The sequence below is a fragment of the Dichomitus squalens genome (assembly GCF_000275845.1).
Source record: "Dichomitus squalens LYAD-421 SS1 unplaced genomic scaffold DICSQscaffold_3, whole genome shotgun sequence".
In the NCBI taxonomy this organism is placed as follows: Eukaryota; Fungi; Basidiomycota; class Agaricomycetes; order Polyporales; family Polyporaceae; genus Dichomitus; species Dichomitus squalens.
In genome coordinates, this window is record NW_006766885.1 from 399,046 (window position 1) to 422,106 (window position 23,061).

At 56.3% G+C, this 23,061-nt stretch overlaps 9 protein-coding genes across 9 annotated transcripts; 5 read left to right on the forward strand and 4 right to left on the reverse strand.

The window, feature by feature from the left end:
• Window positions 1-830: 830 nt before the first annotated feature.
• On the forward strand, window positions 831-1,765 carry DICSQDRAFT_51829 (uncharacterized protein; the record flags this gene model as incomplete). Its single annotated transcript, XM_007361701.1, has 4 exons — window positions 831-998; window positions 1,066-1,142; window positions 1,210-1,419; window positions 1,534-1,765. 4 exons carry the CDS (start codon window positions 831-833, stop codon window positions 1,763-1,765), a joined length of 687 nt encoding a protein of 228 aa, XP_007361763.1.
• A 568-nt stretch (window positions 1,766-2,333) lies between these two features.
• Window positions 2,334-4,624, reverse strand: DICSQDRAFT_79012 (uncharacterized protein). Its single transcript, XM_007361702.1, has 4 exons — window positions 4,214-4,624; window positions 3,962-4,128; window positions 2,857-3,901; window positions 2,334-2,793 (listed from the first exon to the last, which is right to left on the reverse strand). Exons 1-4 carry the CDS (start codon window positions 4,568-4,570, stop codon window positions 2,518-2,520), a joined length of 1,845 nt encoding a protein of 614 aa, XP_007361764.1. The 5' UTR covers window positions 4,571-4,624; the 3' UTR covers window positions 2,334-2,517.
• Window positions 4,625-5,595: 971 nt separating this feature from the next.
• DICSQDRAFT_98693 (uncharacterized protein) lies at window positions 5,596-9,358 on the forward strand. Its single transcript, XM_007361703.1, has 10 exons — window positions 5,596-5,932; window positions 5,989-6,098; window positions 6,151-6,360; window positions 6,408-6,482; window positions 6,535-6,745; window positions 6,798-8,202; window positions 8,258-8,264; window positions 8,323-8,441; window positions 8,503-9,017; window positions 9,087-9,358. Exons 1-10 carry the CDS (start codon window positions 5,600-5,602, stop codon window positions 9,276-9,278), a joined length of 3,177 nt encoding a protein of 1,058 aa, XP_007361765.1. The 5' UTR covers window positions 5,596-5,599; the 3' UTR covers window positions 9,279-9,358.
• Window positions 9,359-9,617: 259 nt separating this feature from the next.
• On the reverse strand, window positions 9,618-12,086 carry DICSQDRAFT_132661 (P-loop containing nucleoside triphosphate hydrolase protein). Its single transcript, XM_007361704.1, has 3 exons — window positions 11,694-12,086; window positions 11,122-11,641; window positions 9,618-11,065 (listed from the first exon to the last, which is right to left on the reverse strand). Exons 1-3 carry the CDS (start codon window positions 12,001-12,003, stop codon window positions 9,916-9,918), a joined length of 1,980 nt encoding a protein of 659 aa, XP_007361766.1. The 5' UTR covers window positions 12,004-12,086; the 3' UTR covers window positions 9,618-9,915.
• A 267-nt stretch (window positions 12,087-12,353) lies between these two features.
• DICSQDRAFT_159374 (uncharacterized protein) lies at window positions 12,354-13,511 on the forward strand (the record flags this gene model as incomplete). Its single annotated transcript, XM_007361705.1, has 3 exons — window positions 12,354-12,557; window positions 12,619-12,755; window positions 12,805-13,511. Exons 1-3 carry the CDS (start codon window positions 12,448-12,450, stop codon window positions 13,509-13,511), a joined length of 954 nt encoding a protein of 317 aa, XP_007361767.1. The 5' UTR covers window positions 12,354-12,447.
• Window positions 13,512-13,804: 293 nt separating this feature from the next.
• DICSQDRAFT_152409 (topoisomerase acting in meiosis) lies at window positions 13,805-15,674 on the reverse strand (the record flags this gene model as incomplete). The annotated part of the gene is made up of 12 exons (XM_007361706.1): window positions 13,805-14,053; window positions 14,184-14,227; window positions 14,375-14,429; window positions 14,517-14,669; window positions 14,732-14,799; window positions 14,866-14,940; window positions 14,997-15,080; window positions 15,140-15,226; window positions 15,285-15,338; window positions 15,399-15,453; window positions 15,500-15,566; window positions 15,620-15,674. 12 exons carry the CDS (start codon window positions 15,672-15,674, stop codon window positions 13,822-13,824), a joined length of 1,029 nt encoding a protein of 342 aa, XP_007361768.1. The 3' UTR covers window positions 13,805-13,821.
• Window positions 15,675-16,456: 782 nt separating this feature from the next.
• Window positions 16,457-17,622, reverse strand: DICSQDRAFT_166185 (uncharacterized protein; the record flags this gene model as incomplete). Its single annotated transcript, XM_007361707.1, has 3 exons — window positions 16,457-17,006; window positions 17,062-17,274; window positions 17,339-17,622. The coding sequence occupies 3 exons, from the start codon at window positions 17,620-17,622 to the stop codon at window positions 16,457-16,459; spliced, it is 1,047 nt and encodes a 348-aa protein (XP_007361769.1).
• A 760-nt stretch (window positions 17,623-18,382) lies between these two features.
• DICSQDRAFT_132664 (uncharacterized protein) lies at window positions 18,383-20,923 on the forward strand. Its single transcript, XM_007361708.1, has 7 exons — window positions 18,383-18,789; window positions 18,922-19,050; window positions 19,114-19,212; window positions 19,271-19,490; window positions 19,544-19,911; window positions 19,966-20,482; window positions 20,541-20,923. Exons 1-7 carry the CDS (start codon window positions 18,457-18,459, stop codon window positions 20,708-20,710), a joined length of 1,836 nt encoding a protein of 611 aa, XP_007361770.1. The 5' UTR covers window positions 18,383-18,456; the 3' UTR covers window positions 20,711-20,923.
• A 371-nt stretch (window positions 20,924-21,294) lies between these two features.
• On the forward strand, window positions 21,295-22,918 carry DICSQDRAFT_50698 (mitochondrial carrier; the record flags this gene model as incomplete). Its single annotated transcript, XM_007361709.1, has 7 exons — window positions 21,295-21,440; window positions 21,515-21,649; window positions 21,709-21,745; window positions 21,804-21,885; window positions 22,161-22,451; window positions 22,513-22,779; window positions 22,845-22,918. The coding sequence occupies 7 exons, from the start codon at window positions 21,295-21,297 to the stop codon at window positions 22,916-22,918; spliced, it is 1,032 nt and encodes a 343-aa protein (XP_007361771.1).
• Window positions 22,919-23,061: the final 143 nt, after the last annotated feature.

A 23,061-nucleotide genomic window follows, 5' to 3' on the forward strand; every position in this document is an offset into this window, starting at 1 on the left:
ACATCTTTACCAAGAACCTTGGTGTAGTGAAGTTCTTGAAATTTCGCTCACAACTTGGTCTCCGCTTCCCAAAGTCCAGAGCTGCTTAAAGCGCCTGCTACGCTTGCGTAACCATTCGGATACTTAGCGAGGGGGAGTGTTGAACAGGCGCTGGTTTACACAGCTTGCCTAACACAGCCGTCACAAGATATGGAACGGCACAGCCGGTTACTGCAATAACCGAGGCTGTACTACTCATGTGGTACACACACAGCTTTGCTGTGTACGCACTGCTTCTCTGTGCGACTGTGCATCCTGGGAAGGTACTGTATAGTACTACGTAGCCACAGATGTACAGTAGTATATATAGGGGACCTCTGTACCCCCAATCTACAGTTCAGTTCACTTGAACGTCTCCTCTCATCGCTCTAACAAGCCTCTTACAACCAACAACCCTTCTAGGTGAGTTGCAGGCTATCCGCTGTCGTTGCCACCCGTGGGAGAGGCCTTCGCCCCCCGGGTTCAACAGTAAAGACCGCCCTTCGTCGCGTTTGACCGGCGGTGATGCAAGATCACATGGGAATGGCTATTTTGAAACCGCAAATCAGTAGGGAGGATGCCAAACACGCCGCCTTCTCCTCACTACCTGCAGAAGCCATGTGCTCCCAGACCGACACATCGCGTCACTTCTCAGATTCGTGTCGACTTCGCTTCGCCTTGGAATAATAGCCTATTGTAAGCCATCATGGTAGGGGTAGGACTATATAAGTTGGCCGTCTTCCGTACCATGCTTCCTCAGCCGTCTGCTCCTCAGGCCTCCCCTCCCTCTTGAGCACACTTCCCTAGCAACGATGTTCGCCGCCAAACTTTCGGCGTATGCCCTTGCTGGTGCTCTTCTGGCTTCTCCTCTCGCTATTGGCGCGAGTGTCCAGAGGCGTGCAGTCGCCTACTTCGACCCTACGGCGGGCGGAGGAAGTATGTTCGCTGATGCCGGTAACGGTCTCGGGGAGCCTCTGAACGTACGTTCCTACTTGTACTACTGCTCCCATCTAGCATCCCTGACGACCTTTCTGCCTGGCACTGCAGGTCATCATCTCGGGGCTCAGTTCCCCTGATGTTCTCACTGAGGACGGCTTGATCAACTATGCCCAAGCTATCGGATTGTACGTCTACCAACGTCCACTCCTTCTATACCAGTGGATACATTGAAAGCGTTTGCGTCTGTTTCAGCTCGACGGAGTGCTTCGGCATCCACCTTGGCAACCCCTTCCCCGCCAATCTGGGTGACGGTCACGGCCCTGTGAACCAGACGGTCGAGCTCCGTCAGGACTACGGCGACGAGGACGGCGGTACCTGCCTCGAGTCCCTTATCGGCGGCAACCACTTCCGTGTGTTCTTCCAGAACGGCCCCTCAGCGAACAGCGGTGCGGCCTTCCTCGCGTGAGTTCCCGTTCTACACCACGCCCCATGAGGCCTTTCTTTTATCCCCTTCGGCGGAAGCTGATTGGCGCAACTCTGTTTGACGCGCGGGATGTGCCTGCCATATGCATGCAGTGTCTCGAAGGAGGAGCCCGTGACGGACAACCACGACATCGTCCCCGACGGCTACGACATCGGCCGGGACACGCTCGTCCAGTCCGCGGTCGGCATCACGAGCAACGACGGCGTGACGTACTCGACTACGGCACAGAACATCACTGGGCTCCTGCCCACCGGCACCGAGGGCGTGAACCACGACATCGCGATCGACGGCATCGTCACCCTGCTCACAGTCACCATCCAGTGAGCTAATGGATATCGTCGTCTGGGGTCCCAGGAGGGGATGTACTGTAGGAGTTTGCTTGATTGTCACGACACCTGACATTTGCCGCGTTGCGGTTTACGACTTCTCGCATGCATACATGTATACCTGTATCGATATCATTAGCTTGGTGACATTGGTATGAATGAAAATATTGTTCGCTTGATACCCTGCCTACTACGACCATATCACCAACATCGCCGCATTCTCGGGGGGTAAGCCACAGCACACCGGGAAACCCGGCTACCCCCGGTTTGCTGTGATAGAACACCAACCTGGAAGCAGTTGCTCGCGGTGTCTATCACGGAACGACCAACGAGCTCTCAAGCTCGCCGGCAACAAGTACCTAAAATACTTCATGAAACGCATCGAACGCGAGAGCGGTCGCGCGGCTTCCTCAGACAACATGAGGATATCCACCTGCATTCCCTGACTACTGTACCGAACGACATTGATAACTCCGTGCATGAGATTGCTTATTGTCCTCCAGCTATGTAGAGAGATACAAGTGTGAGAGACCTGCTGTGTGCATGCGTGCGAGGCGTGCGGTGTGGTTGGTGTTGTACAGTGTGCTATGTATGTAAGAGCTGATCCAAATGGAAAGCGTGCATATAGAAAGCTTGCGGAGCGAGGAAAGGGAAAGGGGAACGCATATATAACCTACCATACTGGGCAGAACGGAGTTCGGCACCAGTCGTAAATTGCAAGACGGTCGTGCCCATGTCGTCGTCGGGGGATCAGGCATTGGCTTCGACCTTCGCGCCGTCCATGGTCATCCACTCGTCCCAGTGCACGTCGTCATCCGACGCCTCGTCCTGCCTCGACGCCAAGAGCAGCTCGTCGTCGTCATCGTCGTTTGTGTTGATACCCCCGGTCACTTCCGCTAGCCAGCGCTCGTTCTCCTCGGCGACCTCATCGACGGTCCGACGGCGGACGCGCGAAAGGACCGCGTCGAGCGCCTTGAAGTTGTTGTCGTCTGCCGCGAACTTGCGATGCCGCCGGCCCACGATGTGCTGCAACAAGTGCCGCGTCAATCAACCCGTGTACAAAAAGGCAGGAGAAAGAAGGGCGCGTACCTCGCGGAAGTCCTCGAACTTCTGCCGACAGCACTCGCAGTAGCCAGGCTTGGACACCTCGTCGCGCTTCGGGAGCTTGAGCGTGTTCGTGCTCTTGCTCTTGCGCAGGAACTTCACGCGGTCGGGGATGGTCGTCGGGGGACCCATGACGTTTTCCTTGTTGTCCCGGTCAGTGGGCACAGCCGCGGCAGAGACACGGCGGTTTATCGTGATCTGCTGCGCGAGCTTGTCCTTCAGCGCAGGGGGCAGAGTCAGAGAGCGCAGGAGGCCACCGGCGGTGGACGTGCCCGTGTTCGACGTGATGTTGACACTGTTCCCGGAAGCCGCCATGTACGCTGCAGATGCAAGGTACCCGGACGCGTGCACCTGCTCGGCATGGCTCTCTTCCTGGAAGTCAGCGTCGAGATCAACGAGCGCTTCGACGCTGGCGTCGGGGTACGCCGCGCGGCGATGGAGGTTGCTCATGGACGCGGTCCGCCGGAGCTCGTGCTGCTGCATGCGGACCTCCTGCGCCCTACGTTTCCGCTCGTGCTGCAACAGCCGTGCTTTCCGTCGCGCGCGCTCTTCTCGCCGGTCGTGCTCCGCCTTCTCCTGCTTCTGTCGCCGGCGCTCTTCGCGCTCATCGTACTCGAGGAACGGCCCGCGCGCGTGGGGGTGGCAGTGGAGAACGGGCCATGCGCCCTTCTCCTTCCCATCCCGTGTCCTCTGGATGGGGTACTCCGCGGCCGCGACCGTGGCGAGCTCCTGCTTGATGTCCTCGACGAGGACAAAGTAGCTGTCCTTGGAGAAGTAGGTAAAGTCATGCCGACGCTGGGAGGGGTCGCGTTCGCTTGTGCCGTGCAGTCGTTCGGTCCTGAGTAGCTGAGCGAGGTTGTGATCCTTGGATGATCGTTGAGCAGCTGTGGGGAGAGCACCGGATGCAGACACACGAGGCGCTTCGCAGCGGTCGAGGACGTTGTGAAGCTTTGTCGCGGACCAGATCTTCATGTTGAACGACTGGGCCTTCTGCACTAGGGACTCGGCCTTTGTGCCGGTCGTGAGAGCACTGAGCAGATGGAAAGACTGAGATGAGCGCAATATGTATGTGACAAGCAAGTAAACGTACCGGCCGCGTAGTTTGATCGGGCTCGCAAGCAGTCCACCGCCAGCAGCAGCCGCGGCAGCAGAAGCTGCTCCCGCTCGTACAGTCTCCTTCTCCTTGTTCTCTTTATCGTCGACGTCATGCAGCGTAATGAAATGTGTGATCTCTTTTGAGAAGAAGTCGTCGATCCTCTGCACGAGCCCACGCGACGGCCAACCACGCGAACGCGCGACAGAGTTCAATCAATGTTCCATCATGAACGCCAACAGCACTTACCGCCCCCATGTATGATACCCGCTTCTCGAGGTGGTTTCTGATCAACGCAGTCTCTGGGTTGCCGGAGTCGAGATCGAAGTAAAAGACCCAGCTGGGGAAGGCCCGGCTGTACTTGGCCTTGAACTCTTCTTCTCGCTGGATCCTCTCCTTCTCTCTCCTCCGCTCCTTCTCCTTCTTTGCCTCTGCGCGGGCAGCCGCGGCGGGGGTCGGCGACTCTTGAACCACAGGCGCACTGGGCGTCGTCTTGACGCGCTTAGAGCTGTGGTCGGTGGGGGTGTCAGCGGGCTCGGGGGAGTGTGGCCGCTTGAGCACAATGTTGGCCCTCTTGAGCGTGGTCCGGCAAGGGGATATGGACATGCCGGTGTTGTGCTGCTGTGGTCGTGTAGCTAGAGGGTTGCGGGGAAGGGCAGCGGCTGTGGCCATGCGTGTGGAAGTATTATGGGACACGGGGTTGATGTCCCTTGTTACTGGGTAGGGTAGACAGGGTGTATGCAAGAAGCACAATGAGAAGGGCGATGAAAGAGGGAGAAGGAGACAAGCAGTGTGGAGGAGAGCAAGAGACGACGAGGCGAGACGGGTGTGAGGTGAAGAGACGCGTGACGAAACGATCTGGTTCATCAATCCAAACAAATAACGCGTGTTTTCGACGCGACGCGTCCGTCTCAAATCTAATGGCGCGTCTGCTGGATCGACAAATGCGTCGTTGAGGGCTTTTGAAAACGAAAGCGACCGAGTCTGTACATCACAAGGATATCGGAGAGCTTTCAAGCTTTGCTTCAACTTCAACGGACGAATTGTGCTCTCTGACCATTGCGTGAGCAGACTCTGCTTCCTGTGCGTAGCAGATCTCCACTTCGCACGCCAGTCCATGTCATCCTAAGCTCAGCCTCAAGCGTGCATTGAGGCTAGAAACTGTAGATATCTTCAGGCAGCTTGATGACGGATGGTGGCGGTTTGCTCAAGGTTTGGCCGCACCGATAAGTACATCCGTTTACTCCGGATACATCGGAGCGCCTTTCCAATCAATCCAATCTAAACATCCCACGCTTCACGTGATCGTGTCAGACAATTCATGCTTACCAGCCACTGGGAGGGACGTTCGTTCTTCACCAGCCTTGGCCGCAACGGCTGTTGAGAGTATATTAATGGTAATATGCCACGCGAGTGTAGATTCATTGCAAGGCCCATGGCCGAAAGCGGGAGTAGAAGTCACGTAATATCTGAGGCACGCTTACAAGGTGCGCATTAATCTAAATTGTCAGGAGTGTGACATAACGCGCTCTCGGTTCGGTCACGTCTGTGTTTCCCCGCGCGCCGGGCCGGGCTCTTGCAGTCACTTCCACTGTCGCCTCAAGCCCAAGTACTTCTCGAGACGACGGGGACGAGATGCAACGACAGTATACAGACATCTTTCCGACGCTCTCTTCTGGACTCGAAACGTCTTCTGAAGATGTCCGCAAGAACGCTGCTGCCCTTCCTGGCTTACCCCCACGCTTCTTCATACCACGGCTGGACGACAAGCCACAGAACCCGATCATGGACACCTTACGTCTGTTGCGGAACAAGTCGCAAACGGAACCCTTCCCCGCTCCGCAGACATCCAAGTTGCCTCCGGAACTAGAATCGTTGTCGGAGGACCTCCTGAGGTTCGCGCAAGCGAGGCAAAGCAATCTTGAAGACATCTGGCAGTCAGCTGCATCGCGGAAGCATAACAAAATGGTGAGTTTTCAGTATATGAGCGCATCGATAAGCTACAGAGACGTAGATTCTCCCAGAACCAAGCGCTTTCATGGGACGCACTCCGTCCAACCTTCAGTCCACATGCGAATGCCTCCCCCTTCTTGTCGGAACAGACTACTAGCACCTTCGCTTCGGCCAGGTACCAGTGAGTACTCAATGCGCCGTTGGGAACGTATCTCGTTCTCACAGCCGACAAGTCTACGTCCACCTATCCAGGATCCCGATGTACACCTCGTATACGTTCAGATCCCAGACCTATTCCAATCACTCCTGCTAACAGTCAGCGGAACATCATCGCATCTTCATATATGGGATTCCGTCCGACACAGATTCTTCCTGAGGGGTCTGGGTGAGAAGAAGCGAGGGCAGGTCGTCATAGTCGGAAAGGATGACATCGTGAGCGCAAGGTGAGTTCAACGAGACTTGGAGAGGCGCTGCGCTGATTCAAACATAGTCTGTTGCAGCGCTTTCTCACTATCGGCAACCTGATGAGGCGTCTGGAGATATTGACTGACGATCGAGCACCAAGGTATGTGGTACCCTTGCTCCCCTTGGGTCCTGGCGTCCATCTATGCTCCCAGTCATCATCGTCCGAGTGGCCAGCCTACTCCCATCCTCCACGCATTCAGACATGCACTGTCATCTATCTTGGCCTATCTACGAGAGAATGCGGACGCCATCCCGATCGATTTGCAAGCGAACCTAGGAGCAGATGCGCGACTGACGGCATTATGGACCAAATATGAGGACATGAGCAGCATCTTGCAAGCTCTGGCTGCCCTCTGTGGTCGAGTAAGTGCATATATGCGCCAATTTCTGTGATGTCTCTGAGATCGACCGCCAGGAAGAACACGTGGATCCAGCGGACTACATTCCTCTGCCGACGACATCTAGCGCACTTCTCTCCGCCATCTACAATCACCTCACTGACCATATGGAGCGCTCGTCCCCGAGACTGGTCACCGCAGTCCTAGCGTTCATGCTCACCAACACGTCGCGAGGATACATGCAGGACCTCTGCGCCTCCGTCGGATACAGCACGCCCAGCTCCACCGTGCAACCCCCCATAACCAAAGCACGCGTAGCGTATGACGACGGGTTGCCTTCGGCTTTCCCTAAGGATGAGAACGACTACTATGGCACTGGGCGACGGGAAGAAGGCGACTTTGATTTCGACGTGGATGGCTTTCCAGAATCTGTTCGTCCGGAATTGGCGGAGGTGTTCACGCGATCGAGGAAGTCGCTCGTGCTTCTCCGCGCGGCGGATCCCGAGCACCCGCTTCTGACGAGCAAGCACCTCCATCCGGAGATCGAGTGGCTGTGGACGGAGGAGCAGCTGGAGAATATGGAGGACGGGCTCGCGTTCAGCGCCGGTTCAGTACGGACACCAGCCCGAGCTATCGAGAGGGATGTAGGATCGACCGACTCAGGCCCAACCTCAGAGGACGTCTTGCATTCGTTCAAGGTGTTCGACCTCCTCCCTGGAGAAAGTGACCCTACACCTGGCAATTACCCGACCACGAACCTGCTATCCAACGCCCATTTCACGACCTTCCTCCGCGCTTTCCTCGCCGCATTCCCGTCGTCTCTCCCTCCTTCCACTCCGACTCTGTCGCATCTCGCCGCCCGAGTACTCTCGCCACTCGTCTCGCATGCGCAAGCACTCTCGGGCGCGCTCGTGGCGCGCTTCCTCAGCCCTGCGACGCACCTCCACCTCCACACGCATCTCGTCCTGCTCCGCGGGTACATCCTCCTCACAGAGCACGCCTTCAAGTCGCGCCTGCAGGACGCCCTCTTCAGCGATGCCGAGGACATCAGCGCGGCGGTCGTTGGATCGAGGATGCATGCTGTCGGCGCGGTGAGGGAACGGGCGAGAGAGCGGTCGAGGACGAAGAGCGGCCAGACGAGCGGCAGTCGGAGCCGGAGCCGCGTTGCCAGCGGTGTAATTGCGGGAGAGGAGAAGCCGAAGAAGGGGGAGAGAGTCGTCGGGCTGTCGCCTGCGCTGACGATTGGAGACAAGTGGCCGCCTTTGGGGTCTGATCTGAACTTCCTGCTGAGGACGGTCGTGGTGGATGCGCTGGAGGAGGGACGTGCTTTCGCTGCCGCGGATGGCGAGGAAGGCGTCCATGCGGAAGACGAGAAGGTGAGGGCGCATAGGAGGATTGTGGAGGAGGCGGAGTGGAGGCTCGGATTCGCCATCCGCGATTTGCCTATGGGGACTGGGAGGGAGAAGTGGTTGAACCCACTCGGTATGTTTTTCCTATAGGTTTCCCGGACATATTGCTGATTATTTCTCGCACGTAGCTGTTGAGTACGTCGATTGCTTCAGTTCATCATTGTATCGCCGTTTGGCTTACCCTTTCACACAGAGCTCTAGACTTCCTTTACATGCACTATCAGCCCCCTTTCCCTCTCGACGTCCTCATCACGCCAGCCATCCTATCCAAGTATCACCGGATGTTCGCCTTCAATCTCCGGCTCATGCGCGGTACGTTGCCTCTCCAGAATTACCCCGGTCGTTTGCTTGTGCTAAAATCTCAGCATTCCAGTGGAAAACGTCGTCCGCACACTCTTCCGCCTTACCCGCCACCCCTCAGCGCCCCTCTTCGCGACGCTTTCGCCCTCGAACAAGCGCCTCCTCCACTTCCGCTTCGTCGTACACGCGTTCGTCATGGCCCTCTCCTCGTACGTCTACGACGTCGCCATCGGCAGCAACATGGACTCCCTCCTCTCCCGCCTTTCCGCCGCAGGCGGCGCAGAAGCCGGCCTCGACAAGAGCGCCAGCAGTACGGACGGTGGGAGAGTGAAAACGGAGCCCGAGGCGTTCGCGGACGTGTTCAGCTTAGGAGAGTACCACTCGCGCGTGCTCGACGACGTCCTGAGCTCGTGCCTGCTTCGGTCGGGCCAAAGGGCGGTGGGCGACATCCTCAGGCAGTGCATGGAGCTCGTGCTCGAGCTGGGGGTCTTGGCGGGGGAGCTGAAGGACGGGCACCTGGAAGAGTACGAGGCTGCGCCGCTCCTCGAGGACCTGTGGGACCGGTTCAGGGCGAAGATGACGACGTTTGTGAGTGTGCTCGCGCGTGTCGCGTGTGCTTGCGAATGAGTTGCTGATGTGGATGTTCGTGTGTGCCAGGTGAAAGTGCTGAAGGCGTTGGTCGAGAAGGAGGCGGACAGCGCGGGTCTTGTGCTGAGCGACATCCCGCTCCACATGATGCAGGGCGCAAGGCGGGTGTCGAGGACGACGGCGAACTTGCATCAGCTTTTGCTAAGACTGAACATGTCCGATTGGTGGACCAGGAAGGAGGGTGCGAAAGCAGCACCATGATGTGGGAGATCTGTGCCACAACCATGTTCATGCACGTGTATCGCTATGCTTCGCTCCTGCCGCAATCAAGAGCAAGTCACTAGTAATCATCGTGAAACACTTCATCCATTGCATTGCATTCATCACTGTGTACAAAACCATGCCGCGTGACAAAACTAATACTACGAGGTACGGATATACTACATTGGCAGAGGGAGACTACTACAGCTACTTGTTGATACGGGGATGTGGTATGTGATCCACGAGGCATCGATCCGAAGGCTAACACGGAGCACTGACATATATGCATGATGACGGTCCCTGCGACTGACAGTTCTTCGACATGTGACGAGACGAGGTGGAATGAGACGGGAGATAGATGTGCGATGACAAAACAATGCAGAAGAACATGTAGGCATGGTGGGATCGAACTGGACAGAGCACGTAGCTGTAGCGAGCACGGTACGAGATGGTGTGATGACAAGGTCGGGAGAAGTGAGGAGACAGATAGTATGGCAAGCATGAGTGATGACAGAGCACAGAAAATATTGAGGAAATAAGTGAGATGTGGGGAGGGAAGCCGTCTTGATTCGATGGCAAGCATGGCGACCCCTGACTGCGACGTTGATGATGGCGGTCGAGACTGACGGCCGAAGGCTTAATCCTCCATAGTCTCCTCGAAACCAACGACTTCCGAAGAGACGTGTCCGCGCGCTTTCGCCTCTCGGGCGATGCGAGCCTGCTCGCGTTGGTATAGAGCACGGACTTCCTCTTCGCGGGCGTCTGCTGGGGCCTCGTCAAGACCGAGACCGAGACCACGAGCGACCTCGTCGAGGCGAACGCCATCAACAAAGCGGACTTCTTGTGTGCAGGAGCTACCAGCGAAGGACGCTGAGCGGCTGAACGCCTTCTTGCCCGGCTTGCGAGGTGTGGACGGAAGGCTGCTGCTGTTGCTCGACAGCGTCAAGAGACCAACGACCTCGAGGACGCCCGCAAGATCCCCGAACTCGCTCCTTGAGACAGGCTTGAAAACGCCGCTGTCCGCTCGTCCAAGAATCGTCGTGTAGAACGCGTGAAGCTGGCCCATCTCCAGGCTCGACGCGGTCGAAGACGATTGAGTGCGCTTTACCGGAGAACGACACGGAGACGAAGCGGGGGAAGCGGAGATTGAGACGCCGGCTTCAATGGACTTCGTGGCTAGAAACGCCGCCAATAAAACGAGACGCTGCTGAAGACCAAGTTCCCGGACCTTCATAACAGTTTCACTATCGCTAGCCTTGCGAACGATTCCGGCAGCGGCGGACGGAGCAGACGCCGGAGTGGTCTTTCCGGCGGGCGCATATGCCTTCAGCGCGGAGAGAATGTGGGAAGGCGTGACTGCAGGAGAAGGGCCATCCAGGGAGTCCGACGTAGAAGCGATGGCTGCGATGTCGATGGCACCGCGGAGAACCTCCAACACAGCGCGCACATCACCAGTCTGAGCGGCGATCTTCTTTGCAAGCAGAGTGAGCGTAGCAGTTGGCAAGAACTTCTTGGTACGCTCCATAGTCTCCTTCTCTCCCAGTAGAGGGGCAAGCCTTGACTGAAGAATGCTCAGCAACTGCTCTGGCGTGTATGGCGCAAAGTGAAGCGTCTGTACGCCGGCGAGTGACTGGAGGGAGAAGGTGGTCGAAGAGGCAGTAAGGGTGTGCGTATTCGCGATCCCAATGAGTCTTAGGCTTGCGGAGAATGTGTGCGCAAGATTGAACAGAGGGGACAGCGCCTGCGCTGAGGAGGCGACGTGGTCCATTTCGTCCAAAACGACAAGACTGGAACAATCAACTCTACATCAATACAGCGACCGAATTTGCGGCTGAACACGTACCATTTCTGCTTGCTAGACGACAACGTCTTCTCCACAATCTGCTGCGGACTGTCTTTCGCTTTGCGTACGCGCCCGGGGGTCTTGTTCCCAGCACCGAACAGCTCGGCAAGTTGCTGCCACACAGCATCCACGCCATCGAGCGCCATGCAGTTGACAGCTAGGACCCGAACATCCTGAAGCTGGCCAGCGAGGTCCGCAAGAGTCGCGTTGACCAACGCGGTCTTTCCCGTGCCAGGGGATCCAGAGATATACAAGGCAGAAACGTCCTTGGCGGAGCTAGGATTGCCGATGAAACCGAGGATGAAGGCCTCGATCTCAGACCGCTCTTGTTCGCGACCGGCCATCTGCGGTCCATCATTGCACGTAGGACGGAGTAGCGCCCGAGCGCGGACATGTAAAGGAAGAAGCAGAGAGGGAGGGGTCGAGGGTGGGGTGAACAGCGAGAGGTGTGAGAGTGACGTCGCCGGAGTGGCGACAACCGCTTGCCGGAGGTTAGACGTCGACGCATAACGCCGAGGCGCTGGCGACCACGTCAGCAACTACAACTAGCGACAACTCGAAGTTCAACTCACTGCCTGAAAGAGACGATCCGCCCTCGATCACTGTGCTGGTACGGCGCAATGAACGAGTACGGCGTGGGCTGGAAGGGACCGACGCGTTGATCGCTTCAAGTACGAAAGGCGGGATGTTCTCCTTGTTATGATCTCCGTCGAGCACGCTACCAGTGGTTTTTGCGCGTTTAGGATTTGGAGTGGGGTCAGGGGTTGGAAGGGCCAATGCATTGTCGAGATCGGAGAAAGTCGAGTCGGGCTGCTCTACCTGGGTGGTCTGGTGCGACCGCTTACCGAGGACGGACCCCGTGTTTCCTCGTAGCAAACTCATCGCTGGTGTAGTATAGAGTAAGAAGCACCTGTCGACAATTGTAGAGCGCCGTCTCGACCGGCGACGAGGGGAGCCGGGAGGAAGTCTTGTCGTGGATGGGGGAAAAGCGAGAGGAAAGGCGCTGGCCTTGGCGCTTAAGTAGGGCCGCCACAACACGGTTTCAGACTCCGCCGGTCAACGCGACGCGTTAGGACGCACTCTCACGTGATCGACGCGTCGCGCGGCTCATTACAGAGACATGCTCCTCGCGCAGCGGAAATAGTGCGGCCGTGCGATCATATTTCCCTCCGCACGCTTGCGGCTTCGCACACCTTCTTCTAGTCCTCACGCCATGCCATTCGTGCGGCCGGCAGGCTTCTCAGTAGGGCAGTGCGCACGTACTCAAATCCTATATATCGTGAGGGCCAAAATGACAGCTCCTCGCACGAGCTGCCCGATACCCCCATGCGAGTGCAAATTCCCAATTGGTACCTCCTCGCGCTGCTGCACGCTGTCTTCGCCAGTTCAGGGCGAGCGGCATCACTGGCTTCCCGCAGCATCAAACTATATGTCCGGTGAGTGAACACGGGTGACGTCTATCAATACTGCTAAGTCAACTTTATACTTCCTGTATAGGGTTGACGACGATGACGGAGATGACAGCGATAGCGATGATGGCGACGACAGCGGGCACGCGCGTCACCACGGAGGTTCCGCTTCTTCCAGCCATGGTCGGAGCAAAGGAGCTATGGTTGGTATTGTTATAGGATGCCGTGAGTAACACGTTCCACTACAGGAGTATAGCATATTCACCTCGGATAGTGATTGCCCTTTTGCTATTGTTTCTCTTCGTCGTATGCTGCATCCGTCGGAGACGAGCAAAGGCACGGAAGCAAGCTCAAGCTGCTGCCGTCACGGCTGCTGCCCCGGAGATGAAGGAAAATTTAGCATCCACGCCCCTCCTCGTGCAGCACCCGCCTAACCTGCGTCCAAGGTCGACGATCGCCAGCAGTCCGACAGACATCATACCTGGTCCTCTTTACTTCTCAGACAGTATCGGCCGACGTGCGACGCAAGAGTATCGGAACGTCGCTCCGCCAACGGACGACTCGGCGCCCTTGCCGAACCCGTACGACGGGGATACACCTCCGCAGCCCCTAACACGAGACGACTTCCTGTCGTCTCCTACATCCCCGTCGTACCCGACGTCCCCGTACGCGTCAAGTGCGTCGCGCATCTCTCGCAGGCAGTCGACTGCACCGTCTGCGTGGACCCACGACGAGCTCCACAGCGATGCAAGCTCAGGATCAGGCTCTGGCGCGCTGTTGCTTGCTAGGGGAGGCACCCAGACGTCCCGCCTCACCACGTCTTCCAGTCTCCACGAGGAGATAGCAGGATACCAGAAGGCGTTGGAGGCGCATTATAGGAAGGAGTCGGAGGATGCAGTCATGAGGGAACACAGAATCGGAGAAGGATCGAGCGTACCTGCCGATCCACCGCCAATGTACAGCCCTTCGGTCGAAAACTAGACGTGATGTGTTGATTCCAGCTTGGACATGACCAAATGGACAGATATGCTGTTGTTGAGAACATCATGGACAGAGCTCGTATGTCTCATACGGTGCCATCGAGTCAGGGATAATTAGATCATGTCTTTCATTGTTGAGCGCAGGTAGACTCTGTCGAATTCGGAGCGGTTTGATATACAGCTTGGACCGAAGTAGCCGGGCGCGCACAAGAAACGAGGCTAGAACGTGTCTGCTGCGTACGTGTCATACCTAATCGTACGCAGTCAGCCTCGCGCATGATTGAGAGGTGTGACATTTGGGGCAACCCTACTTAATCCTCCGAACTGTGCCCCGATTCTGTACATGCGTCGCCTATCTTCTTGACCAAGTACCGTGACAAGGGTGTCCCGGGGCTCCCTCCTGCGCGTTCACGATTGAAGTCACAGTGTGAGAAGGAGGCAGCTTGAGTGAGGTCCGCGATGCTCTCCTGGGTCGCCCGGGCTGCTCCGAGCACCTCGATCTCAGCTTTGCGTCGTGAGAAGAGCATGTACTGCAGCTCTTTCCTGGATACGCAGGCGTTAGTCCGCGACCGTGTTTCAGCTGCCGCAATCTCAGACGTCCACGAATTGGCGGGGTTTCCCGATACGGGACCTTGAGAGCTCCAAGGGTGAGACGAGAGTCTTCTAGACTCACCTCCACCGCGCCGGCAGGTTTTCTCGTTTCAAGAGCGAGCGCGCCTGAGAGCGTAAACGGATCAGCATGAGCTCAATATGTACGAGTTGGAGAGCACAGGAGCACGGAAGAACAGAATCATGGAAGAGCAGAACAGAATCTGAATGCGAGAGCAACCGGAGTCTTCATGAAGGGAATGCCAAACAATTTACCTTCTTCTCATCGTGCTTCGTGATCGGAAGCAGCGCATCCTTGTCGATGCCCAGCCTGTCGATCGGTCATCACGAGCAATCAGTAAGGTGTGAGCGGCGGATCGGGAGGGGGACTCCGCCTCGTAAGGGCGGGAGGACATACGAGGCAAGCTCGCTGGCCCAGAGGCCTAGCCATTGCACCCGGTCGGCCGCGAGGTGGGAGTTCTCGTGCCGCATCCGCGTGCTTCCGTGCTTGTAGACGGAAAGGATATCGATTCCGTAGGCGTCTCCGTCGACCAACGCCAGGATCGGGACGCTGCGCAATGCAACCCGATCAGGTCCCCCTTGTGTGGGCCGAAGAGGAAGGAAACAAATTACCGCGCCGGGAGGTTGTCCGCAAGGGTCTTGACAAGTTGGCGGGTTGCCACATCCGGATACCCTTTTCCCTGCACAACCAGTGGGATTCTTCAACCGGAACTTGGAGAGAGATGTGTGTGTGTGCGAAACCATACCGTCACGATCAAGCCGGATCCTGGTAACGTTTCGTGTGTTGCCAGTCGCAGCCTGCAGAGTGTCTGGAAGACGGCCTAATAGGGGTATGTTAATCATTGGGGAGTGGCAGCCGATTGGAGACGCTTCTGACCTCTTTTTCCACTACTAGTACCCATGCTAGGGTCTGAGCTACTGCAAACCGCTTGATGTCCTCGGATGGAGGGATGAGGGAAGCCTGGACAGTGTGTCAGGAGCTGTACGTGAAGCCATGTTTCTGGGATGGACCGCGCCTACGTCTCCGTCACACAGCTCAAGGGTTTCTCCACTTTGCATGTGCATTGTGACGCCGGAGCCGCACATCAGTCCTTTCGAGGATGCGCGCTACAACGTGAACGAGGTAGTAGTCCATAGCTTCTATACCGCCACCATCAAGACCTACCACATCTAGGTCGGCGCGGGTCAGCTGCAGTGTCGCAGCGAGATCATCGACGAGCTATTGGAGACTACTAGTTAGCCATGCAGCAGAACTCCGTGGAGCACGGAGAAAACATGCTCGATCAACAGTCGCCTGTGAGCGGAATAGTTGAACGTCCTTGTAATAAATATCCCTGAAAAATGCTCAATGACATGGATACGAACAAACGGTGCAAGTACCGCTTTGTCACTGGCACGCCGTCCACAAGAGCTTCATGAATCAAATCGATAACCCGAAATAGTTGTGCTAGTATGAATTAGCACCTAGGTAGTCGTTACTATTGTATGCATCCTACTTACCGAAGGGACGTGCGCTAGGGGTCTTGGAGACACGAGGAAAGACCAGAGATCGCATTGGCGACCGACTATATGCGCTGGAAAGTCAGCCTATGCTTTCGGACGTAGAACGCATACGTGCTCTTCCGAAGATTCCTTCGTCCTATCCGCGACTTGTACGATGATCTTCTTTGATGTGTTAGCCTGACCTCCTGGTTGACTATATGCGGCGTCGGCAAGTTTGGTGAGGAAGGATAGAACGAAATCTTCGAGACATTCCAAGACTACATCCCTGAATGGTTCAAGAAGTCAGGAGAGAAGGTGCTGACCGTAGAACACAGCATACCGAGAATCGTCATGATCTTCATCGCGTTCGGACTCTACTCCTTCAATCTCGTCTTGTTGAGCGTCGGCCTCCACGACCGTATCTTCCAGCCGTTCATGAGTCATATGTTCACGCTCTTCGAACATTTCGTCGTCGGATAACTCTAGCTGAACCTCGACTTCGTCGCTTATATTATTCAATAGGTCGACGTCGGAAAGGTCGGCGCCGTTATATTCAGCAGGAAGGCCCGCCAAGTCCTGCTGGAGATGCTGATGAGTTACAATATCCTCATAAAAAATGGGCCTTCCATACCTCCATGAAGTTCTCACAGCGGTTCATTGCAAGAGACAAGCCTAGGACTCAGCGGTGGGGCGAGATATCAAACTACAAACGGTCAAGTCACGTTGTGACCTACCTTGTCCTGTCACGCCACGAACAGCGAACCATAAATGAAGTCGAGCGAACATTGACCGTGTACCCATTGAGGATGGCAAAGTAAGTACTACAATCAACACCTTCGTCGATGCGCGGGCAGGTCACGCCCAACGCTTCACGTCCAGCTCGAACCAAGACGGAAGTTGCCTCCAAAACTCCTCTTTCGCCACCTCCACGATCACGCTATACTCCAACCGGCAGGCCTCACACGCCCGGTAGGCGGCCTTGTTTTCGATCCCAGGATGGTCATCTCGCGTCTGCATCGTAACGCTCTCCCCTATCGAGAAGAGGGGGTCGCTATTCCGATTGCAGACCATGCCGTTGACGTCGCGGATCAGCTCGAAAGTGACCGCCTCGAACGCCATCTGACAGGCGCGCTTGAGCGACGGCTGCACTTCGTTGCGGTGCATGCAGAGCTGCGAGGGAGTGCGTCCCTCGAGTTCGGTGACGATGAAGGTGGAGAAGAAGCGCGCTGCTTGTTCTTTGCCCCTAAGAACGCGGCATAGGTCGTCGATGTCGAGCTCGTGGTGCACGCCGTCCGCCGTTGTGTGCCCTTCCATGAGTTGACTCGGAAGGTATCGCGATAGGTCGTAGAATGCCGAGGGAAGGAGACGAGGGGCGTCGACCTCCCGGGCAAGCCTGATGAGCACGCTACATGGCACTTGTCAACATCCATGCATGGAAACAGAGCATTATATAGACTCACAGGGGATGAGGTAGTCCGGGACGAGGAGCATAGATACCATCAACGGATGTGACGGCTTTTTCGCGTACTTCCCATACTGGTAGCGTCTCGGGCCAAGAGAGTGATAGGGTCCTTAGGGCAGATTCGCGCAGCGTCTCCACTCCATACCTCGTAGCGAGGCGAAGAACGGCAGAAATCATAGCAAATTCCTCCGCTGTGCTGTCATGAGACAACCTACTTACGCGCAAACGGGCTTTGAGCATCATGAGCAATGAACCACAGAACCAGGACTACTCACCCGTACAAAGCGCGGAGAAAATGAGCGAGGTCCTCTGGGGAGTCGTCCAAGTATAGTACAGCGAGACCCTCCAGCATGCGTTCGTCCGTTGTCTTGATGGAATCGATGCGAGTTTGCAAGACTTCGGAGTGACGGCATAAGAGCCCGCGGTGGACGATGAAGTACTGTCGCCCAGCGACGATAGACAGGTTGCCGTCCTCGAAGTAGAGATCGGGGTGCCTGATAGGCACTTCATACTCCTCGAGGGGAGAGGCGCATCGATTGGAGCTAAAGTCTGTGGCCATAGAGACGACAGTCGCGCACATTTGGGTGGCAGAAGTAGGAGGTTGACGAGCCAACGGTAGGGACACGGACAGCGAACGTTTCAACACATGGGGCTCTCATGGGTTTCACATTGTCAGCCTCTGGGGCTGTCAGCAATGGTCGTAATCTGGCATAGAGGGCCTGGTATTCGGACATGAGCAGTCCAGAAGGCAATGCGCCATGTAGCTGAACAGACATGTGAGTCTTCACGAAAAGCTGGTCAAGGAAATTGCGTACACACCACTACAGCGACTTCCCACAAGGATTTCTTCTCTCGCTTTAGACACGAAAGTCAGTCGCACGGAATGGGACACCTCGGCGGAGGACATCCGACAAGCATAGTTGTGATGTCGTTTTACCCAGGAAGAGGAGCAAGAGTGTTGCTATAGCAGTCCAACGACCTTCAAAGGTGTCTACTCTAGGTGCGGTCCTTGCGATGATCTCGAGTGAAGAGATCGTCATTCATGCACATGCCCAGGAGTGCATCTCGACGAACATAGCCGGATCGTACGACAAGTAAGCATAGCTATCCAACGACTGTCATGCATAATGCCAGAGAGTCGTAGAGGAGGAGCAGTTCCTGGACACTACTTACTGCAGAGCAGAGGGAGAAGCTAGGGAACGAAACGCATCGGACGAAGGGGTGACGTGAGTCGAGCTGTAGCGTGGGAACAGCCCCGACCAGACTCGCTGGTCAATGACCGTAACCTAAATTCTTTCCTTGTTCCCTCGCGTCCCTGCCGCTCTCGCGTCCTACAACGCCCGCCAGCTCACCAGCTATCAGAGGAAGCACTCATCTCAGAATTCCACCCAAAATGCCCGATACACCTATCACGGTAACACCGCGCGTGGTCCCCGGAGCCCCGCCCCCGGCCCCTGTATCTAAATCACAAAAGAAGAAGCGCAAGGGTGGCGCAAAGACGAAGGAAGAGAGCGAGGCCGGCTCTCATGTCGCTGTCCCGGACACGACAAGTGCTGCGCTGATCGAGGAGGCCCCCAAGGAGAGTGATGTGAAGGAGGGGATTGTTGCCCCCCAGCTGGTCGCGCAGCCATCGGAGGGGGAAGCTGCGACGCCCATCGGCGAACACAAGCCGACTCCTATCGTTGATATGCTGAACAAGAGGTTAAAGGCGAACGGGAAGAAGATCGTGAGTGCTCGTGCTTGTTGATCGGCGGATGGCCGGGCTCGTGTCGCCTGCCACTGCGATTGAATACGTCATGCCTGTTGGACTGCTCGCGTACCCATGGATGGCGACTTACGTTTGCACTCCGTCTTTCAGACTAGGATACAGCTATATCAGAATGAGCCTCCGGAGAAGCTGAACGAAGACCAGAAGCGCTTGCTCAAGACCCTCCCGACTCTTGAGGCCGTCAGCAAGGAACTTGAAGAAGTCAAGAAGGCGATCGAGGTCAGGGGATTAGTCTTGGTTGCTGCCATCCCGCAGGGTCGTGCTGACACTGTCTACGAACAGATTCACGAAGCAGAAGTCGCTCAGGAGCTCGCGTTCGTGAAAGCCCAGGCCGCCCGCGTGCAGGAGGGGAGGCTACGTGATGCTGTCGCAGCTACTCAGGTGTGCAGTGTCCTGTTCTTCACCACGATATGTGTTCATGTTTCCCCCCGCGGAGCAGGCCGAATACCTCGAGAAGACGGCTGAGCTTGTAACCTTCCTTCGCTTGCTCAATGTGCTATCAAACGGGCAACCTGAGGCATTTACCCTCAACCTTAGCGAGACGGAGGGCAGTGTCATCTACTCGATCACAAACACCTTGTTCCACGAGAATCCACAGGGGAAGTCTGAGGTGATTCGTGGCATTTTCACTGGCGAGGGCGACCATCTCGGCGTACCTTGTAAGTACCCCCCAAGACTAGATTATTACCTGACTCACCAGTGTCTTACCTAGATTCGCGCATCAGGGAGATACAGGATCAATTCTTGCACCCTCCGCCGCCTCAAGAGACGCCCGCTGATGTTTCTCCCGCGTTTGTACCTGAGGAGACAACTGTCGGTGGTGTCCCGCCGAGCGCGGGTCCCTCCGGGGAGATTCGTTTCATCATGACGGATGAACTTGCAGAAGCCGAAGCCGAAGCCGAAGTCGAAGTCGAAGTCGAAGTCGAGGCTGACAACCAGGCAGACGGCACTGAATGGGTCGAGGTTGCGCCCACAGAAAATGGACCCACAGAGGTTGAGGTGACGGAGACCGTTGTTGAGGCCCAGATTAACGGGCATACAATCGTTGAGGACACTGTCACGATCACTACATTAACCGAGGTCAGACATCACTCTCTGTCTTCTGCGCAGCTATAGCTGACTGACGATTTGTAGGTGCCTGCTGCCTCGGGCCAGCTGAGCTGGGCGGACGAGGACCATGAAGAGCTTCCTTCGCTGGCTAACCTCCAGGCTCACTACGGCACCTCCAGTGAAGCATCACCTGCCCCCGAACCCGAACCCGCTGTTCCGGAGACTCCTCAGACTCCTCAGACAAACGGAAACAGTCAGCTTGTCGATGAAGATGGCTTCACCATACCCCACAGAGGTCGCGGACGCGGACGCGGCTTCCGCGGTGAGCGTGGTGCCTACCGCGGTGAACGTGGCAATTTCCGTGGCGAGCGTGGCGGGTTCCGCGGTGAACGTGGTGGCTATCGCGGCGGCTTCCGAGGCGAACACCGTGGAGAGCATCGTGGAGAGCATCGTGGAGATAATCGTGGAGAGCATCGTGGAGAGCATCACGGTGAGCACCGTGGTCGGGGCGGCTTCCGTGGAGAGTATGGTGAGCGCGGCGGTTTCCGTGGCGAGCATGGCGAACGCGGTGGTCGCGGTGGATGGCGAGGGGGTGACCGTGGTAAGTATTGGTTTCGCCCCACAATCAAATACTGTTTTCCTCACCGTCTTTCTGTCAGGTTTTCGCGGGCGGCCCGATGGGGATTGGCGCGGCGGTCGCGGCGGGAGGGGTCGAGGACGAGGTGAGCCCATCTTGGACCTCCCCCTTCACGAATTGGTTCCTCAACTAGTTCATCGTGCAGGTGAACAGGAGGCTCGCGCTCAGGGTGGACCTGCCGCCGCGGCATAGGTTGAAGTTACGAGGGCTCGCTCGCTGCTCCTGTGTGGTTGAGGCTGTCAAAATAGGTGAGGTAGCAGTCATTCTTGATCGGACTGTTGTTATATCATAGCGCGGACTGCTACCTGTCCGCTGATTCCCCTTTGTCTGTCAATCTACTGCTCTGATGTAGTGCTCTCTCCACTCCTTGTAGTTGGACGAGTGCTCTGAGTCGTGTGAATGTCTTGTCGGCGATCTTCAAATTCTGTGAAATTCAGACGTCATCAGGAATTCCGAAAACTCTCCGCAGGTTCGGAAGCTTGGCGGTACAGTCACGTGCCTACATTTATTCGGTGGCAGGTTGTCTTGTCCCACTGCAGCACTTGGCTACACTTCTCATCTTGCAACTTCAACTACCCCGACATTCCAGTCACCGCTCATTGTCGCTCTCGTCGTGATTCTAGTCTCGACGTACTCAATACACGTTTCTGACATCCCTCGACTATCTCTTGTATGCTGTACGGTTGCCCAATTCTCACGTCATGACATCACCACAACCGACTGCGCCTGCATTACAACCCAAGCAGAACATGGTGTCCCCCTCGCACAAAGTGAAGATGGCAGAGCAGGAGCAGAGACCCACGGAAAAGCCTACGGAAAAGTGGTTGAGCCCCCAACTCTCGTCTTACTTTATCGCCGGAGGCATCGCAGGCGCCGCCTCGCGGACAGTGGTCAGTCCCTTGGAGAGACTGAAAATCATCCAGTGAGTCGCATGGTATCGCTTCAGGTGGTTGGTCGTGGATAGCGGGCACTCAACATGCGGTTGCGGACCGGAAGGCAAGTGCAACCTCCATCCTCGGACAGGCAGTATAAGGGCGTGTGGAACAGCCTTGTCCGCATGTGGAGGGAGGAAGGTTTCAAGGGCTTCATGAGGGGCAACGGTATCAACTGTTTGCGGATAATACCTTACAGGTGCGTCAATCCGTTATTCCCCCTTGTGCCGAACGAGGCTAGATTCACGCTTCCTGCAGCGCAGTCCAATTTACGACCTATGAGCAGCTCAAGAAAGTAAGTCAGCCGTATGGACGTATTGTGCGCTGCTCACGAATTCACTTGAGTCTTTCAGTGGTTCACCGGATACGGGAACAAACAGCTCGATACCCCGAAGCGGCTCTGCGCTGGCGCCCTCGCTGGAATCACTTCTGTCTGTGCGTATTCTAAGTCTTGCCGCTATGCTGTTCAATCCGTACAAAGGACTTCGTGCCTTGTGCATGTGAACACTTGCGCGCACGATCCATAAAGTCGCCCATGTCCAATTCCGAGCGTCTATGAACTGTTGCATCGCGGCCGTTCTGACTTTGCTCAGTCAGTACCCTCGACCGCTTTCACATCCTGTTGTCCAGAACGAACAGCATAGTCCGTCCCGCGCGGATCGTTTTGCGCACTCCGGAATTTTGCTGACATTCGCTATCTCATCAAACAGGCACAACATATCCATTAGATCTCGTTCGTTCGCGATTATCCATCGCGACGGCATCTATCCCCTTGCAAGCGGCGGCGGCGTCGACCTCGTCTTCGAAGGCCGCGCAATCAGCCCTGGCGTCGGCATACCATACAGCGTCTGCTACAACACGATTGACCACGCACTCAGTCTTTTCGCCACAGGATCTCACAGTATGGGGAATGACACTTAGGGTGATGAGAGAAGAAGGAGGAGTTAGAGCACTATATCGTGGACTGATACCGACGGCTATGGGCGTCGCGCCGTACGTTGGTGAGTGTGCTGAGCATGTGGAGATCCTCGTTCTCCCACGATCTGAGCTCACTCGCGATAGGTATCAACTTCGCCGCTTACGAGGCACTTCGAGCAATCATTACACCACCTGGGAAGAGCGGCGTGCATCGGAAGCTGGCATGCGGCGCGTTGGCCGGTTCGGTATCGCAAACCCTAACGTATCCGTTCGATGTTCTTCGGCGGAAGATGCAGGTGACAGGAATGAATATGCTCGGATACAAATACAACGGTGCCCTGGATGCGCTTCAGCATATTATCCGGGACGAGGGCGTCAGAGGACTGTATAGAGGGCTCTGGCCGAATCTCCGTGAGTGTTTCATTGACTACGGTTGCGTCATGGGTAACAGCAGAGCTGATGGGAGCTACTTCCAGTGAAGGTTGCGCCGAGCATTGCCACGTCCTTCTTTACTTATGAGCTTGTGAAGGAGCTGCTGGGTGCTTCATGACTATCAGGCGTAGTCTAGTTCGCACGCGGACGATGGCAGGCGTGAGAGGACCGGGGAGATGTCAGTGCGAATAGACTAGTATTTGTTCTAGCGACCTTCTTTGCATGTTTTTATGGTCCCCCTGTAGATTATCATTACATTAG